Below are 18,859 nucleotides of genomic sequence, written 5' to 3'. Positions count from 1 at the left end.
GCGGGCGCGAGCCGCGCTGCAGGCAGTGCGCACGCGCTCCCTGCCTCAGTAGATCTGAGGGATCTGTGTATTAATAGACCAGTTTGATTGTAGCTATGCGTAGTGACAGACTTGTACCGTGACCGATATGTGTGTAGAGATCCGTCACACGGTGACCGGGCGCCGCCGCCGCGCTGTGCGCTGCGCTTAGGCCCGTTCCCGTCGGTGCCGGCTCGTGCCGAGCTCAGGCGCGGCTCAGGGCCGCGGGTCCGACAGCTCGGCACGGTTTGGAACGCGGCTCGGGGGTGGCTCCGGCCTGGGCTCTGAGAGGAGGGGAGAGCAGGGATGCACGAATGGAGGAGAAGGAGAAAGGGTTCAAGATTAAGTAAAGGGAAGGGCAGAGTCCCTTGGTTGTGCAACCGAGGTATATTTATCCTGATGTTTATCCTACCTGCCTTCCCTGACTTTGCGTTCTCCCGTCTTTTTATGCATATCCTGTACATATCTGCTCCATTTTACGTAGGAAAAAAACCCCTGTACTATTTATGATAGATTCATCTCGGAATGTTGCCAACTTTAGGAGTTCTCTCAACACAGATAGAGTCTTGTTTAGAAAAAAGATAGTGTTTATTCTGTGCGGGGTACAAGGTGGGAATTTCCACAAATCAAGCACACCAGTAAAACAGTTATGTCTTTACGCAGTCAAATTTACAGGAACCTGAGCCTGGAGACAGGTAATTCTACTTGAAAACATAAACTCAGCCTTTTAACAGTTGTTGACCCAACAAAATAAACCCAGTGAGAAATAAAGCATGTAATGTCGAAAATCATAATAATTAGGCAAATAGCACACAGGAGAGGGACAATAAGAAATAACTAAAATCCAGGACATGGTGTCTTGCAAAGTTTTGGTAAGGGAATGAGGCAAAAGGCAACAGGCAGAAACAGGCACAGAAAGTTCCATCTGAGCATGAAGAACTTTAATGTGCGGGTGCACTGGAACCGGCTGCCCAAAGAGGTGGTGGAGTCTCCCTCACTGGAGATATTCGAGAGCTCTCTGGTCACAATCCTGTGCCATGTGCTCTGGGATGGCCCTGCTTGAGCAGGGAGGTTGCACCAGATGACCCACTGTGCCCCTTTCCAACCAGACTCATTCTGTGCTTCTGTGGGATGTGAACAAGAGTGTGACAAAGGTGTAAAAGGTAAAGGGGAGTAAGACTGGCTGAGCATCCATTGCTCTAGACATTTTGTGTTTTCACCTTGTTACCCCTTCCCTCTCTGGGGAGAAATTACAAACACGTGTTCCATTGGGATGATACACTGTGCATCAGTTCTAGAGACCGGGCAAGTACAAAAGGGCCATGGTGTCCTCTCGTTTCTCGCTCCTGGTCTCGCTCAAGGCGAACAAAACTCTCAGTACCCCAAGCACACAAACTCGGGCTAGTGCACCCGCCCCGCCCCGCCCCGCGGACGCTTCGCGTGTTGTGGCGACGGGCCCCCGGCGCTCGCCGTAGCGCGCGGCTCTGACCAATGGGCGCGCGCGGGCGGGGCGCGCGGTGCCATGGCGACGCGGGGCCGCGGGGCCGCTGCCGCTACCGCGCTGCTCATGGCGGTGTCGGCGGCGCTGCCCCCCGCCCGCGGCTTCTCCGTCCCGCTGCAGCGCCCCGCCGACTGCGGCGCCGATCGCTACTTCGACAGCTCCCGCCTGGCCTGCGCGCCCTGCGGGGCCCACCAGCGCCAGAGCGCCGGCGGTGAGCGGTGGGGGAGGCGGGGCTCGGGCGGCTCCGCGCTGAATCCGCCCCAGCAGCGGGCGGTGCGTGGTCGGGCTCCGGCGGTGGCGGTAAAACACGTCTGGGAAAGCCGCGAAAGGGCCGCGAGTCCGCAGAGACCTGAGAGGCCCCAGCACAGCTGTGATGTATCTGAGATGCAGCTCAGAAAAATGACTTTCGACCTTTTTCTAATAATTTTTTTTTTTTCTCAAGCATTATACTGTATTTGCATTTTTATCTGTAAAATTCTACAGGACCCTGAATTTATGTTCTCGATCACTTCTGTAACTTTAAACTCCTTGTCAGACTTGAATGTCTGTGATACCAAGTGTCAGATCCTCGTGCTATGCCTGTGCTAGTGCACACGGGAACTTGGAGCACATACAGCACAGCCTGACAGTACTGAATGGAAAACACAGACAGCTAACTGCTTTCCTTAGGGCATAAGCAGGCATTAAAGGGTCCATCTTTCATAAAATACACAGTCCAACAAGAGTGGGAGTTCCCTGGTGTGTGTACAAATTTGAGCCTGAGACCCAAGAAGCTCTCTCTGCAGGGCTGGTACTTTGTGGAAAGCAGTGATGTGTGGAAAGCTGGCTGTGCTCACAGCTGCTCCGTGAAGCTGCTCACCTCCACCACCCCCATGGTGTCCTAAAGACTGACCCCATAGTTCACTCACTGGAACAAAATATACTATTTGTTTTTAGATCCCCTGATAATGTGGGTGTCTAGATCCATAGCTCCTTTTTAGGCTGAATCTTCCTCTAAATAAAGGGCTTCAAGCAGAGGAGAATTCCAAGGGGAGGTCAAGGGTTTATTTTTTCCTGCAGATCTCACTGGAGCAGTGTAGATAGGTGCTGCTCAGTGCTGTTTGCATCTTGGCTGAATTCCACTTGTGATTGCCCATCCCCTCCTTGGCTAGCTCATCAGCCTGGATTCTGCTTTCAGGTGACATCCCTAAAAATCTAGGTATTGTCACTGTGAGTGTCACAACTCAAACTTTTCATTGATCTAATCCAATTGGGCTTTTTCTTTTTTAGAATTAAGTAGGAATGTTTGATCACTTTGACAAATGTTTCTGTACAGCTGGACTCATTAGAATGTAATTTTAAGTTATAAAACTTTCCACAGAATTTGGCATTATTTTTGCCTGCACAGTTCAATAAGCTTAAATGATAAAAACAGTTAATTAGTGCATATAATCAATTTTGGTTTCTGGTATGTGTTTAAAAGTACAGAGGGAAATTCATGACACTGAGACAGGAAAAGTTTCTAAAAAAAAAGTTGTTTAGCACTAGCAGGTGGGCATTATACTGTGCCATGAAAAGAGTGTTTAATTTAATACCAAATGTTAAGTATGTTGTGTTCACTCACTGAAAACCATTCAATATGAACCTTGATCCCCATGCACAATTTTAAAAGCCTTGAGTTGAAAACAGCTTTTCATACAACAGTTATATTTTGAAAAACCTTTTCAGAGGAACACATTTTGGTTTTAGGAATGACTTCAAATTGAAAAAATAAAAGCTGTATACAAACATATAATATATACATGTAATACTGATGTTGTAGTGAGGTAAGGCTGTGGCAAGATGTAGATGGAGAGATTATATCTCTTACAGACCAGCTGGTAAAATTTGGTTTCATTAAAAAACCCACAAAATACAAGCTCTGTATCACTGTTCCACCCTGGTAGATAGTCAGCCTTGTAACATTCTCCTAAAACATCTGTGTGCCAAATGTAATGGGCATTTTTCAAAAAATGGGTATTTTTTAAAAAGCAAGATGATTTTCAGTCACATCTCATTCAAGTGTTTTATGTGTCTATCAAATAGTCCATCTTGATCTCTTGAGAACAATAGTAGTTGTTCTTCATATTCTGTTACAACCAGTCAGTTCTATGTAGATTAAAAGTGCATTTGTTTTGTTTTCTTCAGGTAGTTCCTGTGAATGTGAGCCAGGATACAGGATGGTTTCTAGTAATGGTGGGTTCTCTGTTACTTGTGAAAAATGCCCAGAAAATATGGTGAGTATTGAATGCTTCATGTTTGCCATCATGATAGAATAGTAGTCATAACCACTATGGGTTTTTTAATTTTAAATTTTGTCCTGACTTCAAGTTATTTTTCATTAATTTAAAGTATTTTTTGCATCATAGTCTTTGATTGAGAATTTCTAAGACCATGTTTATATGCAGTATTTTTTTCCTATTTAGAGTTGTCTATTTCTATTATTTTGCCTTTTTCATTACAAATTTGACCCCACAGACAAAACAAGAATTTTTTAAGTGTTTAAGTTTCTTCCACTACTTTTCTTCTCTGCTTTGTCCTTGTTCAGAGAGCACAACTCTGAACAATGTTGAAGATGCTTTTCAGCTCATAGATAACTGATTATTTATGTAAATACCATTATTGTGATATTTAGGCTATATCTTCATAATCCACAATATTTCATCTTCTTACTTCAAAATGAGCTGCTCCTACTATGTTACTTGAATTTTATAATTATAATTTGATCAGTTCTTCTGACCTTCCTTGACAAATTAAGTTACAATTTTGGGACATAATCTCAGCATTGATCCAGAGACACCAGACTGGAACAGATTTTTTTCCCACTATAGTAAGCAAAGACATGTATTTTTCCATCAAATCAACTTTTGAGGGTGAAGCCTTCCTGAATACTTGTTCCTCTTCAATAGCTGTAGAAGAACTCTCAGGAGAGCAGCTTACTTGCCTGAGTTAGGTGTTCAGTGGCTAATGGGCTATGTAGGTAATTTCCCTTTTCTTTCCATCTTCTTGCTGTGTTAGACAAAGACTTTGTATCCTTTTGTGTTGTGATCTTTTGCTATTTTTTCCTCTTTCCTGCAATGATGGCATTTGCCTTTGATCTACTGCCAAGGCTTTTGCAAAGATAAAATGGTCGTAGTGGAGAAGGGAGTAGCATCAGTAGCACTTGAGGATGAGAGTTGTCTTCATTTTCCTCAGTGATTTTATCTGTAATGCAGTAACTTCATAGTATAAAATAAGTGTGGATGTGAACTGTCTGGATAGGTACAAAATTCCAAACAATAATATAAGCTACTTCATTTAGAACTCATCAATTTCCATTACTTCTACATATTTATATGCAATTGCAACATGCAATTTATGTGCAAAATGTCTATGTATGCATTATTATGTTTATTCAATATATCTCTTTTTAAACATTCTACTTTTCATTTTCCCTGAAGAATGTAAGCTAACAGGTTCAGAAGAGCTTAACTTTTTTGTGTATGTTTGCTAGAAATTACTTTTGCCAGATTGTTTAGCCTTTTTTATCTTTAAAAGCTTCATTAATGTTATTGATGTTTTATCTGAACGCATTTTCTAGTAATTAAAGGCTGGATAAGGCATTCTTCACAGATACTGGATGATCTCTATATTTTTGAAAATTCTAATGTTGTATATTTTATTTTAGAGCGGAGTTACTCAAGATGGATGGAATTGCATTACTTGCCCCAGAGGCCTGACTTCAAAAGGAAACTGTAAATGCCCCAATAATGAAATACTAGGTAAAAAATGTATTCCAGCTATGAGATGATAGCACTTGTTTTAGATATTTGAGTTTACTAAGATATGCTCTTCTGTTCAGTAAGAAAGAAAATTTTACATGTGTTTTCTTATCTGATGTAAAAATTAAACATTGCTCATGATCTTATTTGTCATGAAAAACAACAGATAAATCTGTACCATTGCTCATTGCAATAAAAACTATTATGCAAACATTCCATAAATGAATACTGATGTATCACTTCCTTCAAGCTCTTTGGCAATGGATGGAGTCGTTAAAGTTGGGATAAAAACAATGTCAATACAGACTATAAAAACATTACAGTGTTTTGAAGTATAAAGAGCAGTAAAAGAATCACATCTGTATGAGTAGGTGGGAGAGAACAGGCTGAGCAAATCAAGCAAATGGCTGTGCATTAGTGTCAGTGGATTTCATGCCTCCCTGAGACAATTGTACCTGTGACTTTCTGAGATGTGCTTCCCTATACCTGTGCTTCTTACTTGATGCTCTCTAGTAGTTGCAGATGATTTTCAGTAGACAGAAAAATAATGTTAAACTTAGTGTTAAATGGATTTTTGCTTATTTTGCATGGTAGAAACATAAGAGCAAAGTACAGTTTTCATCAGTGGTGTAAAACATAAAAGCTCTTGGGATCTCTAGTTTTCCTATATTTCCTTATTTTCCTTATTTCCTTATATAAGACGTGGAATGCCTGTAATTCTCTGAATAAGAATTACAAATGTCCACTTTGGTTATATTTCTGACAGAATACATTGGAGAATCAGTGTTTTCCAGATCAATAATTTTAAATTTTCCTAGGAATCTGGAAAACACTGAATACCAGTCTTCTGCCTGAAACTTTATGAGAGTTATAAAATAATTCCAGACCCTTATGGTAAAATATTGAGAGCAAAGCTGATTCTGTCATTTGACATGCAGGAAGAACATTAGTACTGTATTTTTTTATGTTCTTTGCATTTTTTTTAATAACTAGATTTGAAATATCTTGTCAGATGATATAGTTGGTGGAAGATGCAGTTTTGAAACTTGGAAATTGTGGCATTTCCATGAATCATTTCAGATGAAATGCAATTTTTTTCCCCAGTAATTTGCAAACTTGTTGTTTTGAATTTTTACTTTGCAGTGAGGCCTTTGTTTGAATCTTATTCAGAATAAATAATAGTGGAACAGCCAAACTAGACATGAAATGTTGCATTTCTCATTTAAAACTAAACTGCATGTGCACACCTATAAGCAGTGCACACTGATGTGCATGAATGTGCATTTATAGTGGATGTTATTTGCATGTTGTGCTCTTGATTTTTTCAAAATAAACTCTTTGAGTTGATTTTAGATCTGCACAGATGCTGAATTTTTTCACATTTATCTAGAACTGTGTGACACTGCACCAGGCTGTTTTATCAGACTCACTTTTCTTTTCTGCTCAGTGGAAAGAAGCGTGGATGGTGTTTTGCTTGATGAAGCATTGTGTGTACATTGTAATGGAAGTGAGCAGTCCTTCTCTGCCTCAGATGCATCAGGAAGCAGGTGGGGGCTCTTTGCCTTTTGTGATGATAAATTTAAATGTGTCATGCTAGTTTAAATGGAATACTGCTGAGGAACAGACTGCCTTTGGGATGACAGTTTTGAAGGCAGGGAATTGGAAATCCTCAACCCTGTATCAAACCCACCATGTTTGGTGATCACTGGAGTCCTTATATAGCCGGCCAGCAGCTTGGTTCTTCTTGGCTTCTTCAAAGCCAAAAGCAGGCTTTGGATTGGAAGCAGAAGAGAATTCTTATTCTGATAAACTATTATTTGATTTGTTTTCTACTTCACTGATAGTAGAAACAAATCAGTAATCACTTCTGAATTTCAGTTCAAACTAGTGAAGTTGCTGATGCTGTTCCTGGGCATGCTATGTAATCAGCTTTCTCTGAGGACTAAATATTATACTTAATTACATTTTAAGTGCATTCTTCATGTTTGTGATCCATAGGTGTGTAAGATGTGAACAGACATTCATTCAAGTAAGCAAGTCTTGTGACTGCAACAGCCCAAACATTCTAGTAAGTAGAAGAATGGTTATTGTATTGAAGTTCAGAAAAAGAAAAGTTATTTTAAAAAGTGTATCAATAGCTTATTAATATTTTTTTATTCTTATATTTCTTTCAGACTGGTGGGTTGTGTTTCTTGGCTCATGAAGGTTTACCCCCAAAGGGAGTTGCAGCTGTTCGTTTTGCTCAGCTAGTAAGTGTATTTATTCTAAAACACTTTTAAGCTTTCTCATTACTTACTTTCAGTAAATATTTCAAATTCCCATTTTTTGTCTGATCCCAGTGATGGCAAGATCATTTGCATCAAGATAGAGTGCAGGTATGGACACCAAGCAAGCATTGTTATAATGGAGTAAGCTTTTAAAAATTCATACTGTTTTGGAGACTGAAAAGGGGAAGTAATTTACATGACTTAAATATCAAAACTAGTAGCATGTGACCTTTTGTATTAATTGTGTGCATTTAAAGCATACTCTTGTATCACAAAAAGATGCTGAAGAGTCCCTGAGTGCCTCTGGATTTTTGTACTATATAAAATATGTATTTGTGTAAAACATTTGAAAAAAATACAAGGCTTGAGTTTACTGCTTGATCTTAGAGCTTATAGAAGAAAATGGGCACCTATAAAGTTTGAGATTGTCTGTGAAATTGCTGAACTCCTTGAATGGGCTAATGAATGAAAATATGTTCTATTGACAAGATTGAAGGGGTTTTCATTGTTTTAGTTAATGAACTTTCATTAAATGTGAAATCTGATCAAAATTAAGACCATTTCCCAAGTAGTTCTGAATTCAGGAAATGCTGTGTGGCTAAGAAATGTATTTTGCTCCTAAATGAGTTCGTATTAAAAGCTACCACTTGAAAGAAAGTGAAAAGCAGTCTTCAGTTTTTCAGATATCAGACATTCATTTGCTGCCTGAAAATGCCATCTTCTAAGTAATATTTTATTGAAAATATGTCTTTTCAGTTGCTTCCAGTATGTATGAAAGCTATGTGTAGTTCAAATGTGAGTAGTTATAAAAAAGATTATAAAAAGGAGGAGCTAATTAATTTGGCAAATTTGGTCCTGAGTTAGGTTTTCCATCAAGTCAACATCTTACCCCTGAAATTGTTAGTACTTCCCTTGTGTGGTAAAGAACACTTCTGCATCACGGAATCCATGTTCAAAGATTAAATAGTTCAGCTCTTTTCCTGTATACTTTGTCTAATTTAGGGAAGTAAAATAAATTATTGCATTATGGTTGTGTTTTGAACTAATATTGTTAGACTGAGATATTTACAAATGACTGAATGGTCTTAGAAAAAAAAATATGCAGCATCTTCTAGCTGACATAGTTTTCCAGACTGTTACATTGTGTAGGAGTTGTTGTGAACAAAGACAATGAAAAAGTTCCTTATTTACAGGGTGTAACACTGGCATCAGCTTGGTTTCTGAAAAACCTTCAGTCCTCAGCCTTTGCCTGTTGGGTGAGTTTCACTAATGTTTGCAGTTTGCTTTTTTATACAGAATGGTACTCTATAAAAGCATGTCACTTTTATATTTGGAACTTACCCTGCTTATCTTTGAAGAATTTTATTTTGAATGAGAATAGAAAATAAATAATTATATATCCAGAAAATGCTTAGAAATATTGAGGGCTAGTCAATGTTAATGCAAGTCTATAGTGTTGGAATTTTCACAAGATGAATGGTGTTAAAGAAAAAGTCCTTCAATATTCAGTAGTATCTGACCTACTATCCACATATTTGGATATAAATGAACATATCCAGTATTTACTGGCACCTGCTCTTTACCTCTTAGTTGATTTTCAGTTGTTCATAACCATGGTACCACCCTTTTTAGCTTTGCTTTGCTTTCTGTATGCAAGTGTTATTTACCATTATGTTGCTCTGGGTGACAGTAACCATGGGTAAAAGAGTGGCTTTGGCAACAGAGTTACAGACACTTGTGAAGGGCATGTGTCTCTGCTCCCTTTTACCAACTCTGTTATCACACATTCTCATTTTCCTTCTGTATTGCTCTCCTGAAGATCAGATTTTAACTTCTTAAGTTCTACTATCTGTCTCTGTTCCCTATCTATCACAACCCAAAGGATTGCCGGGTCAAGAAGTCTCTAAAGATCACAATATGGATTTGCAGGATTCTGTAATACACAAGCACATGGAGTCTTGCTTCCTACAATTTTTTATTAGAGATTACTGCAGGTTATTACTAGTTATGATTAGTAAAGCAGGTGTATATATGTACTCCAGTGGTAGCAGCAGTCAATAGCAGCAGCAGGCATACATTTCAATATTACAAGTTGCTACAAAATGATCACTAGGAAAGCAGCAAAGGCACTTATGATGAATTACCCATATGTGTGTGTATTATTCCAAATAGTACCAGTACAGTACTCAAGAAACCACTCCCAGGAGTGGGGCCTCAAAACTGATGACAGATGAAGTTTCGCTTCAAAGATGATCAACAATCTAGAGGCAGTCAAACATCCCTAGCTGCAGTCTGGTAACTTGCCTAGGAGAGCTCATAGAAAAGTTTGTGTAGGAGACCTCCTCTGTGTGTAGAGATTGAGAGAGATGAGAGGCAGGGACAGATTCACTCTCCATTTTGGGGAAAAAGTAGTTTTTATATCAGTGACACATAAGGTGGTGTAGGGCAGCACCACCTGGAGCAGCCAAGAGATGACCACGTTTTATATCTCAGGCTAGTTTTTGTGTTTTCCAGATTGTTTTCCTACTCTTTAATGTACAGCCATCAATAGCAGCTGCCTATTCCTACTCTTTTGGAATGTTTTCCCTCTTCTAAATCCTAACCCTTGTCTAGACTCTTTTTCATCTTTCCAGATGATAGGTTGCTGTTACAATTCCTTGGGTTGGTGCTTATTGATGGTATGTCAGGAGGTCTCTGAAGTTCAGGTATCCAGCTGAACTTCTCAAGCATCTTTCAGACTCCCAGACCATGTTCCCTGGCTGGCAGATGTTCTCTCAGTATTTCAGCAGACTTTTGTTCAGAATTTTCCCAGATCATCTTTGCTGCTCCTATCACCATCTCATACACACGGTTCTGAGATGAATTCTCCCACTGGTCCCATTCTTTATCACTGGCATCAGTTTATCCTGTTTGTCTGCCTCACCCCTGCTCAGCCATTCAGAGATGCTGCCTTCATGTGATGAGCAGCTGCTGGTCTGACCCACACAAATGGGGGTAAGGAGGTGGCAAGTTAATACCAGTGCAATGACCCCTGCACACAGATGCCAGGTGTCACCTCTGCATAGCACTTGGCACTGGTGTGTTTACCAAAACTGAGCAAGGTACGTGAAACTGAAAATACTACATGCATCTATAGTTGTCAGTCTGAGGTCTTTGAAGGAGTAATCTTTGCCATACAGTCTAAGTGGTATTAAACATTTTCATTCTTACTTTGTTTTCTAAGTGCAGATTTGGACATTTCTGTCACTTTTTCCCGTCTAGTGGATGCAACTAAAATAAGCTGAAAAAGTGAGAGTACTGATTTCATGCTTCCATATGCAGATCTATAGAAATATGGTACCTGAATACCTGGAAGAAAATACTAGATACTGACAAAATAAAATTACTTACAAGTGAACATAAAGGTTTAGGAGTGGCTTCTGAAAACATTATCATTTTATGACTGCCTCACGAAAGGAAGGAGTAATTAAATACTTTTTTTCTGTATTCTTGTTTCTCCACTGCAGTTGTACTCTAATCTAACAGCATGCCAAGCTCTTGGAAATATGTGTGTGATGAATATGAACTCATTGAGTTCTTCAAGTACTGATGCCTGTGGTTTGTTTCAGTATATTTTTGTCAGTACAGCAAGGGTAGGCGTCGTTCATTCAATACCCTACTGGTAAGTTGCCTTTTCCATAACTTTTGGTCTTTCATAGCTTTGTAAGGAATTTATTATTCTAAATGTTCTTTGATGAAAAATATTATGTTTCATTAGAGAAAACATTGTAATTTTTTTCAGGAGGCATAATCTTCCATGGCTGTATTATGGTGACCAACCAGGATTAGCATCCCAAGTGCTTGAGAAAAATCATTTTCCAACAACCTTCACTTTTAAGGGAACAGATAAGGTAGGTGTTGGGTACTAGACATAGGGAAGCATCCATTAGGAAGAGGACATATATCACATAAAATGTTTAGATTTATTATAGATGTGACTCTACTAGAGGTGAATTTTAGGCAGTTAGTGTAACAAAACTCAGTGTGAGATCTCATGGAAGAGGAAGGTGATATTTACCTAAAATAATGTCTGGTCTCTTCCTTTGCTTACGCTCTCATACCGACGTTCTCATAAGGCCTAGACGTGCTTGTCTGTGTGGTCTGACCAGGGCACAAGGAACAAAGGATGCCAGCTTTTAAGTGTTCATTGTGTCCCCAAGGATCTGGATTGGGGGTGGTAAACTAGTAACCAGACCGACCTTTTACACACCTTAGGAGTTCATAGTTGTTTTGACACTCCTTTTGCTTCAGTGTCTTTTTACTTCCATCTTCATAAATCTGAGGCAGAGTTGATCTTTGACTTTTTTTAAAATACACATCCTTTTGTCAGACTTCATGGTGAACTCATGTGAAAAAGAGGGGTAAATATGATGTACTGTGTCTTTTACTGCCACCCTCCTTGTGTGCCAAAGTGCTGGGTCTTCTGCTGACAAGTTGTCTGTGCCAGGTTTTATCACAACCCATTTATCAGCTCTGTAGCTGAAAACAGTGTTCTTCATCACATTTATGTGGTGTTTAACACTTTCTGTTGCTTATACACACATTTCTCCCCCTACTCAATTTATTTCTAATATTTCTGTTACACATCTCTACAAGTTGATTGTATCAGAGATGGATTCAGTGTATTACTCCAGCCTTTTCCTCTTACTGCAGTGAATTATGGGAAAAAAAGAGGTGAGGAAAATAATTTTAAGGTTAACAAAGCCAGATATATGTCCCTGGGAGGGATGGACTTCTTCAGTAGTTTGTTAATTAGCACATTTTTATGAAGAAATCAGATAGTCAATCAAACAATAAAGTGATTTATTTTTCTAAATTAATTGTAAAATAGAATAACTGAAATAGGTTATTCAAGTTCAGCTAATCACAGAAAATAGTACTAGTGATAACCTGTTTGTCAGTTATACTGCCAAATTTATCTAGAGTTTTCATATTGACTCGTAAATAAAATAATTATGCCTTTTTCAGCCATATTCTACAAGGCTATGTTTTAAATTAAACAATGTAGCAATGTAGCAGTTGTTTTAATAACTGAAATATTTGTTGTTCCTCCTAACACTGAAGGTCCTGGAAGCCCTGTAGATTCCAGGATTGTATACATTAGAAATGTGCATAGATTCCTGATTAGGTTAGGGCATATCTACGTGTGTAGAAGTTCCTTTGGAATTTTTTCCATGTCACCAATGAAGCTGTAGAAGAATGGTATGTTTTTGTAAAGAAGTAAACTACCAAACCCAAAATTAAAAACAAAATCAAAAGAGGAAAAAAAATTAAGGATTGTGCTGAAAGTTTTAGGAAACATCGAACAATTGATGACAGCAGTCTCTAAAGAGTGTATGTCCACTCCAGGGCAGTTTCATTGGTCTTTATCTTTTTTTTCCATCAACAGGATGTAAAGCTGAAATTTATTGCAGCCTCATTTGATGCAGCAGGAAACTTTCTTAAGTGGCAAAATTTGGAAGGAGGTCTCTTACAGGTATGTATGATTATAGTTATCTTCTCTTGAAAACACAATGTTGTGAGTGCCTTTAGCCAAATTAAGACAAAAGCCAAGAGTTTGGTTATTACACTAATGAGAGTTCATAACTGTAGCACTAGAATAGGGAAAATAGCTCTTTATTCTTGCTCACAATGATCTCTACAAAATCAGAAGTATAAATTCATCAACACTGCCTTCATCCTTTAGACCAGTATAAATCTGGCATATTGAAAAGCTCTGAAACATAGTGTTAATCATTTAGAACCAGCTATCTCTGTCTTCTATTCAGCATAGTTGCTCATGGTTTTCCTATTAAACCTTTCTTATTGCTCAGGTTTTCTTATTAAACCTCTTTTTCTTGTTGAGAAGAATGTGTTCTTTAGCTCTGAGTCCACATGTGTTTATAGATGATGCTATGAGTATGTCCCCATTAGATGCTGTCAACTATTTGCACACATCATGGGGGTGACAGTCAAATCAATGGTTATGTCACTCTCAAGGGAGGTAGGAAAGCTGATCTATGCCATTTTCTTTGCATTGTCTTGGTATTTTTTTGCTTGCTTATTTCTTTTTGTTTTGACTATAAAATGTACACTGTGACCAGCATGTCCCTTTTTCATAACAGAAAGTTATAAATACATGATGGGAGACTTTACATAGAACGGGGGGGACTGGCTGGCAGTGCCCTTGGCCACTACACCCTCAGATGTCAGGGACACAGACATTCTACTTCAGTACTGCCACGCTGTGTAGTTAGGCTGTGAAAAATGCAAGTAAGTAGCAATTAGAAAGTGCAATAGTAATTAGTCTATCAGAGAGAACAATGGGCAGCTGCAGCATGTTACAGAATAGAATTTGTTTAGCAGTCCAGTGGCAATCTAGGCACTCTCACTATTTCCCAGACAGACAACAGTAGAAACACTAGCAAGAACAATTGGGAATTGTTGGTTCCTTTTCTGTTGGAGCACATCACTTCAAACATTTCAGTGTCTGTAGAAGAGCAGCTGACATTCATGATTTACTTTGTTACTGCCTCAGGATGAGCCATCTTGTGTCTGTGTCTCCAGTTTTAAGGAAAACTAGTGTTTAAGAGAACAGGTTACTAAGGTACTATGCATAGAAATGAGAACAGGTTACAGGTGCTATGCATAGAAAATTACATATTCTGACATATAAGTTTAGGTTTATTGGGGCATGTTTATTTTCTAGAGAAAAGCTTTTAACAGCTATCAGGAGCCAATGGGAAAGGAATAGCTTTTCAATTCAAAGCCTCCTTTAATGTAATAGATTGTGCATGATGATAAGACATCACAGTGCTAAAGTGGTCTCAATGCATAATTGTAGCAATTCCCAGAATTTCAGTTTCACACTAATAGAATTGTGTTTTATGCAAATTTAGACTTCATTCTCATTTTGGGAAAATGGCTCTGGCCTCCACATTAGACTTTGGACCATTTTTTCTGGATTCAGCTGAATCTGCCATTCTTTGCTGAAAATATAAGTGTTGTATTAAAAAAAGAAAAAAAATCTGTTACTTGCTACAACTTTGATTCTCTGAGAATGCCAGCTTAAGAGAAACAGGGCTGTATGAATGTGGACTTATTTTCTTATGGGATTCTTGAATTTAGTAGAAGCCTGTGATTGAGCTTGAGGCAATACAGTGCACTGAACATTCAGTCCACAGAAAGATTATTCTTGCCTGTTTGGATGCTGCTGTCCACAGATTTTAGTGATGGAACTGAAAAATACTATGCAAGTATGAATAAGCTAAACCAGCATTTTAAACACATTTGTGTTAGTGAAATAAATAATTGTGTTTACCCGAAAGTAAATCCTTCTCTTATTAATTTTTTTTTACAAAAATCTTGTGAGAACTCTTAATACATAAGTACTTGTAAATATTTTTCACATGAGAAGATGATACCTTTGATAACATAATTATAACTATGTTTTATTCAGCTTTGTCCTGATACCCAAACTAAATTGAATGCAGCTTATGTTTTTGGAACAACTTATCAACAAAATGTAAGTAAGATATAAAATGCTATTTTCAATTTTGAATTAAGCTGCCTTTTATGTCATTAGTTACTCAGTGCATGTTGAAGAACCTTTGGAGTTTAGGCATAAGCTGCAACATGGAGTTCTTTCTTGGGAAATTGAATTAAATTAGTGTGGGGGTTTTTTTTATTATTTAACTACATCACAAAACTTGTTTACTACATAGCATAATCACAGTACATTAAACTGGCATTTGTATTTGTGAGGTTGCTGACTTTGCAGTGGAAGAACACAGAGCCTGAATTGTGACAGCTATAGACTTTGTATCATATCTCCAAATTTTCCTACCACCCTCTTTGGGCTGTTTTCATATGGAAAGAAGGCAAATCCAGTCATGCCATGCCTGAATATTGTTCCCATTTACTCTTTATAGTATGCCCTGATTTTAGTGAATTCTGTGAAGAGATTGAAAATCTATTTTAATTGAACAGATGACTCATCAGAGGAAGGAGATTCTTTGGCTGTCTTAACTATGAAAAAACACTGTTGGGGTTTTCACACTTTACTAAACACCAGCAAAGGAAGATGGAATAGAACACTAAATTATGTGAGCTGCAGAAATGGTTCTGCCAGTGATAAAGCATCATTAATTTTTGTCACTTAATATGTTAGATGGGAAGGTGGTAGTCTCTTTGGCAATGGAGTGAAGAAAGAAACATCTTTATACAACTCCATATATGTGCACAGCATCTCATACCTATGTATTAATATTGTTTATTAACTCATCGAACATTGAAAACCATTCCCCACATGGTGTGTTGAAGTGTGAAAATACAAAACTCTGGCTGCTATTTAGGTGGTGTGAAAGTCTTAGAAGGTAATACCTGTCAAAGCTTACTCTGGGAAATTTAAAGTGTTTACCAAATAACATTGACAAATCTTTGTTAAATATTTTCATTTATCAAGATATTTACCAATATCTTTCATATTGTTTAATGTTTAATCCATATTTCAGTTTTTCAGATAAAATGAAAACATTCTCTATTTAGGATCATTGAACTAGTTGAGTAGCTTTTTTTCTTTTTAAAATCTTGCGTATTTGATTTTGATTCTGTATTACCTGTATTAATAACAGTTAACATTGTTGGGTTTGAATAGATGCATCAGTAACTTACTGAGTATTTTTTAATATAATTTTTGTCCATTATATGCATTACTTTTTTTTTTTCCTCTGTGGCTTTGGAGAAAATAGGCTTGACAAATTATAAGAGTATTTAAAATGCATGGTTGTTCACATTTGCAAAATGTTACCTGCTTTCACATCTAACTTCTTCACACAATCACAGAGTGGTTGAGGGAGTCAGGGACCTCAGGAGGCTGTCTTGTCCACAAGACAGACAGGGCCATGTAGGGCAGGTTGCCTATGACCATATCCACATGGTCTTATATCCAGGGAATGACTCTACAGCCTCCCTGGGCAGCCTGTGTCAGTGAAAACCTGTCTTCTGATGCTCAGAGGGAGCCTCCTGTTTCAGTTTATGCCCAGTGCCTCTGCTCTTGTCACTGGGCACTGCTGAGAAGAGCCTGGCTCTGTCTCGTACACCCTCTCTTCCTTGTACATTATTTGTACACATTGATAAGATCCCCTGAGCCCTCTTATCTCCAGGCAAAAGAGTCTCAGCTCTTCTTCATAGCAGAGATGTTTCAGTCTCTCCCTCCCCACAGTGGCCTGTGCTGGACTGTATCAAATAGTCTCATTTCTCTCTTCTGCTGGTGGGCCCTGAACCAGATTTCATGACTTCAGCATTTATGTTTCTTGACTTTAATGTTTATGCTGTTTCAAATTTTATGTCTGTGAGGTTTGCTAGGATATTTTTTCCAAATCTATAAGAGCTTCATTCTCCACATTAGTCATTGTAGCTAATTGCAATAATTTCCAAGAAGTTTGCATAAAATCATTAGTACTGGGTAATTGCTTGCAGGCAGCTGGAATACCTTGTCTGCCAGTACCTCAGTAAAGCATTTGACACCATTTCTCACAGCATTCTCAAGAAACTCTCTGCTCAAGGCTTGGACAGGTGCACTCTTCATGGGGTAAAAAAGTGGCTGGATGTCTGGCCCAGAGAGTGGTGAATGGAATTAAATCCAGCTGGTCAATGGTGGTGTTCCCCAGGGCTCAGGACTGGGGCTGGTCCTGTTTAACATCTTTATCAATGATCTCAACAAGAGGATCCAGAGCACCCCTCAGCAAGTTTGCAGCTGACACCAGATTGGGTGGGAGTGTTGCCCTGCTGGAGGGCAGGCAGGCTCTGTAGAGGGATCTGGACAGGCTGGGTCAATGGGCTGAGGCCGATGGTGTGAGGTAACAAGGCCAAGCGCCAGGTCCTGCACTTGGGTCACAACCACCTCATGGGGAGGGGTGATTAGAAAGCTGCCTAGCAGAAGACCTGGGATTGCTGGTCAACAGCCAGCTGGTCAAACATGCGCCCAGGTGGCCAAGAAGGCCAATGGCATCCTGGCCTGTACCAGGACTGTGTGGCCAGCAGGATTGGGGCAGTGATTGCCCTCTGTGCTTGGCACTGGTGAGGCCACACCTTGAGTGCTGTGCCCCATTTTGGGCCCCTCACTTCAAAAGGACATTGAGGTGGTGGAGCATAGAGAAAGGGGCAACAGAGCTGGTGAAGGGGCTGGAGTACAAATCCTATGAGGAGCAGCTGAGGGAGCTGAGGATATTTAGCCTGGAGAAATGGAGGCTCATGCAGGACCTTGATGATTCTGTGGTTCTTTCTTTTGTGAAGAAGTAGGACAGATTTCGCAATAATTTTGTAGAGAAGGAATCCACAGCTTGACAAGCTAACTAAATAGTTAAAGTGATCTTTTAATTTTCACTTTTTTTTCTTGTAGTGCAGAATTTCAGTTTCTAAGATTTTATTGGATTTTGCTAATCCAGTCTTTTATGACCTGTTCCTTGAATATAATGGTGGCAATGGACAGCAACATCTTTGGGCTGTGCCAGTTTTAAATTTGAATCTTCAATACAATGAAAAGTTTGTTAATCAAGGTAAGATGGTGATAGTAGCATCTCTATGGATCTAAACAATCTCAAAACTTCAAATAGAAATAATCTGTGTTAACTATTGTTACTGTGTTGTGTTTAAAGATACCACAACACACCATAGCTTGTTTCCATTTTAAAAATGTAGTATTTGAGGTCAAGTTCTGATTGTTTTAGTGCAAGCTTTGGTTGCATACACCATTCCAATCAGTAATATGTGCGAATAAAATAATCTCATTTCATTATATATTTGTATAAGTTGAAAATAAACAATTTTAAATCCTCAGTAGTTACTGTGTGTTATACAATTATATGTGTTGTTTCTCATACATTTCATTCTTTTTGTGTGTGTGAAACTGTCATGTTTTCTAGGCAGTAATATGAACAACTGGCTTCTGACTCGTCGATTTTTCTTGGTGGATGCACTTAGTGGAAAAGAGAATGACTTGGGAAAACCACCAAGGGTAATTCGGATTGCTAGCAAAATAACAATAAGGTGATTAACTCATATAATATATAGTACATAGAAAATTAAGCCAATGTTGTACAGTCTGCATTTTATTGTCTTAAAGTTGTTTTGTTATGTATTTTCTAAAATGTCTAATATGTAATAAGTTTCACTTTTTCAATTGCATATTTGGGAATGAAATGAAATTCCATAGGTTGTTCTGATGAGTGAAAGAAAACAACCTTGACTTGTGGGAGTTAAAATCTCCATGATTC

The 18,859-nt window shown here is 38.7% G+C and overlaps 2 protein-coding genes across 4 annotated transcripts in view; both read left to right on the top strand.

Moving 5' to 3' along the window:
• The window catches only part of PDP1 (pyruvate dehydrogenase phosphatase catalytic subunit 1), a 237,327-nt gene that overhangs the window by 174,004 nt on the left and 44,464 nt on the right, over positions 1-18,859 (top strand). The gene's annotated exons all lie outside the window — the stretch shown is intronic.
• The window catches only part of TMEM67 (transmembrane protein 67), a 32,249-nt gene continuing 14,930 nt past the window's right edge, over positions 1,541-18,859 (top strand). For 2 of the 3 annotated variants that reach the window (XM_064706505.1, XM_064706504.1), the window contains exons 1-13: positions 1,541-1,730; positions 3,686-3,774; positions 5,205-5,298; positions 6,746-6,845; positions 7,297-7,366; positions 7,473-7,547; positions 8,759-8,821; positions 11,072-11,226; positions 11,347-11,455; positions 12,994-13,080; positions 15,043-15,108; positions 17,986-18,142; positions 18,509-18,632. In XM_064706505.1, the coding sequence (XP_064562575.1) occupies positions 1,541-1,730; positions 3,686-3,774; positions 5,205-5,298; positions 6,746-6,845; positions 7,297-7,366; positions 7,473-7,547; positions 8,759-8,821; positions 11,072-11,226; positions 11,347-11,455; positions 12,994-13,080; positions 15,043-15,108; positions 17,986-18,142; positions 18,509-18,632 (1,379 nt within the window). The remainder of the gene's footprint in view (positions 1,731-3,685; positions 3,775-5,204; positions 5,299-6,745; positions 6,846-7,296; positions 7,367-7,472; positions 7,548-8,758; positions 8,822-11,071; positions 11,227-11,346; positions 11,456-12,993; positions 13,081-15,042; positions 15,109-17,985; positions 18,143-18,508; positions 18,633-18,859) is intronic. The other variant, XM_064706506.1, reaches the window with a different exon arrangement.

The sequence above is a fragment of the Zonotrichia leucophrys genome, chromosome 2 (assembly GCF_028769735.1).
Source record: "Zonotrichia leucophrys gambelii isolate GWCS_2022_RI chromosome 2, RI_Zleu_2.0, whole genome shotgun sequence".
NCBI classification, from domain to species: domain Eukaryota; kingdom Metazoa; phylum Chordata; class Aves; order Passeriformes; family Passerellidae; genus Zonotrichia; species Zonotrichia leucophrys.
Note: the sequence above shows the minus strand (reverse complement) of the source record. Positions and strands in the feature narration are given on the sequence as shown.